The 1,900-nt window shown below is 51.2% G+C and overlaps 1 protein-coding gene across 10 annotated transcripts in view; it reads left to right on the top strand.

Annotated features, from left to right (window-relative positions):
* Window positions 1-1,900, top strand: part of LOC107273447 (carbonic anhydrase-related protein 10) — a 34,182-nt gene that overhangs the window by 18,640 nt on the left and 13,642 nt on the right. For 8 of the 10 annotated variants that reach the window (XM_025090761.1, XM_025090760.1, XM_015751656.2 and 5 more), the window contains one exon: window positions 1,626-1,762. The exons of the other annotated variants lie outside the window; for them this stretch is intronic. In XM_025090761.1, coding sequence (XP_024946529.1) covers window positions 1,626-1,762 — 137 coding nt within the window. The remainder of the gene's footprint in view (window positions 1-1,625; window positions 1,763-1,900) is intronic. 10 annotated transcript variants of the gene reach the window in all.

The raw sequence follows: 1,900 nt of genomic DNA, 5'->3' as shown, positions 1-1,900 counted from the left end.
GGGGGGGGGGGGGGGGGGGTGCGCGAGCGCGCATGTGAGTCGGGCTCCTGACTTCTACACTTAATCACTTCTGCTAATTGCAGAATGATTGCTCCCTGCTTGAAGTTTCAATAATAGGGTTGTTAGAGTTCCCCTCCTTCCCGCCTCCAGATCTCGGCAACCAAGTCCCGAGTTCCGCCACCGAACTCTCTCTGCGCACTAAGGTACGTCATGAATGCTATAATACTCTCTCTCTCTCTCTCTCTCTCTCTCTCTCTCTCTCTCTCTATCTACCCTGGCTCCCGGCGATAAGAAAGTAATCACTCCATCTGCCCACATTATTCCATTAGCTGTGTCTAGCTGGGCTGTCAGGATGCTCCTCTAATTATGCAATTATGTGAGATTGCCGGTGGCAGCCACAGGGATGAATTTGTCGAGGGACACTTTTGCGACGAGTCGCCAGGACGAGCGCAGCGGCGCGAGCACGAGGATCAGGACTCGCTCGTTCGCGCTCTCTTTCGGCTGATTATCTTTTTTAATTATGATCGCGTGCCTGGCTAGCATTACTCCAGGAGTTATCCGAATAGAGGTATAGGTCTGAAGGTCTTACTTCTTGGCTTCTTCCCTTCGTCCTCCGTTCCGCTATTCGATCACTTGCGTCTGGTCTCGTCCCAGGACTTTCCCGTATCGCCCCGACAGACTGAACCGCGTCCATTCGGTTTATAGAGCGAGAGAGAGAGAGAGAGAGAGAGAGAGAGAGAGAGAGAGAGAGAGAGAGAGAGAGAGTGTGTGTGTGTGTGTACCGCACGTATTACGCTATTCGGTGGATTCGTAGCTTATTACTACAGACGTCCGGCAATCGGTCATCGTCTACTTTCGATCAAGTTGAAGTTTCAAGTCCCAAGTACGATGCCCGAATAATTGGCTACTGCAATTCGCTGCTGCTCGACAGGAAACTTAAATTTCTCAGAGGAGGCTGTGGCCGTTAGGGTTAGGTTAGTTTAGGTTAGGAAACTGCTGAACCGCCGGACTCATCCGTGCTGGGCGGCTTCAGCTCCGCGAGAGTCGATAGCCAAGGAGAGAATGGAAAGTCCCTGGTGTGATCGAGAGAAGGAACGAGTTTCAAATTCTTTTCGAGGAATAAAAGTTGCAGAGGTGCGGATCTGAAGAACTGGCTCCCGTATCCAACCCTCCGGCGAATGGAGCGGCCTTGTACTGTCGGAAAGTTGGAATTATAAAAATTTCATATTCCAGGGAAAACTGATATTTGATACCACGACGGAGGAGGGACATAGGAGCTGATGGGAGAAACAGTCTGGAGATATATCTTTGAAAGTTTCCTCTTCCTCTTTGCGCGACTTCGCGTCGTCGACTTTCGTGTCGAGGGAATTAGCAGCGTTGCGGTAAACTTTCCCTCGAAATTTTTCGAACGGGAAAGGCGCTGATGAGTGGCGAACTCGGTGGCAAATGATCATCCGAGGCCACGAGAAAAAGATAAAACTTTCTTCCCCAGGAGTTACGCGTGCGTGCGCGTAGGGGTGGGATGGGGGTGGGTCAGCGTGGAACGCGTAGAGAGGTTTTGAGAATTGATAGGCATACCGTTTAAGAGACGACAAAGACTGAATGTGACAACACGCATGTTCCAGGATCATCTTTCTGGGGTTTGATCAATCCGCAGTGGTCCTTATGCAGCAAGGGTAGAAGACAGAGTCCCATAAACATCGAACCCGACAAGCTGCTCTTCGATCCCCATTTGAGGCCAGTGCACGTCGATAAGCACAAGGTAGGTGACTCATGGACTTGATGGAAAATCCCAGCGAAAACGCACGTCTCGTTCCTATGCCACGAATCCCGGCATCCCAGCATCCCAGCATCCCAGCATCCCAGCATCCCAGCATCCTCGTCATCTCATGCGCGCTTT

This window comes from Cephus cinctus, unplaced genomic scaffold (genome assembly GCF_000341935.2).
Source record: "Cephus cinctus unplaced genomic scaffold, Ccin1 Ccin1_scaffold1601, whole genome shotgun sequence".
Taxonomy (NCBI): Eukaryota; Metazoa; Arthropoda; class Insecta; order Hymenoptera; family Cephidae; genus Cephus; species Cephus cinctus.
Note: the sequence above shows the minus strand (reverse complement) of the source record. Positions and strands in the feature narration are given on the sequence as shown.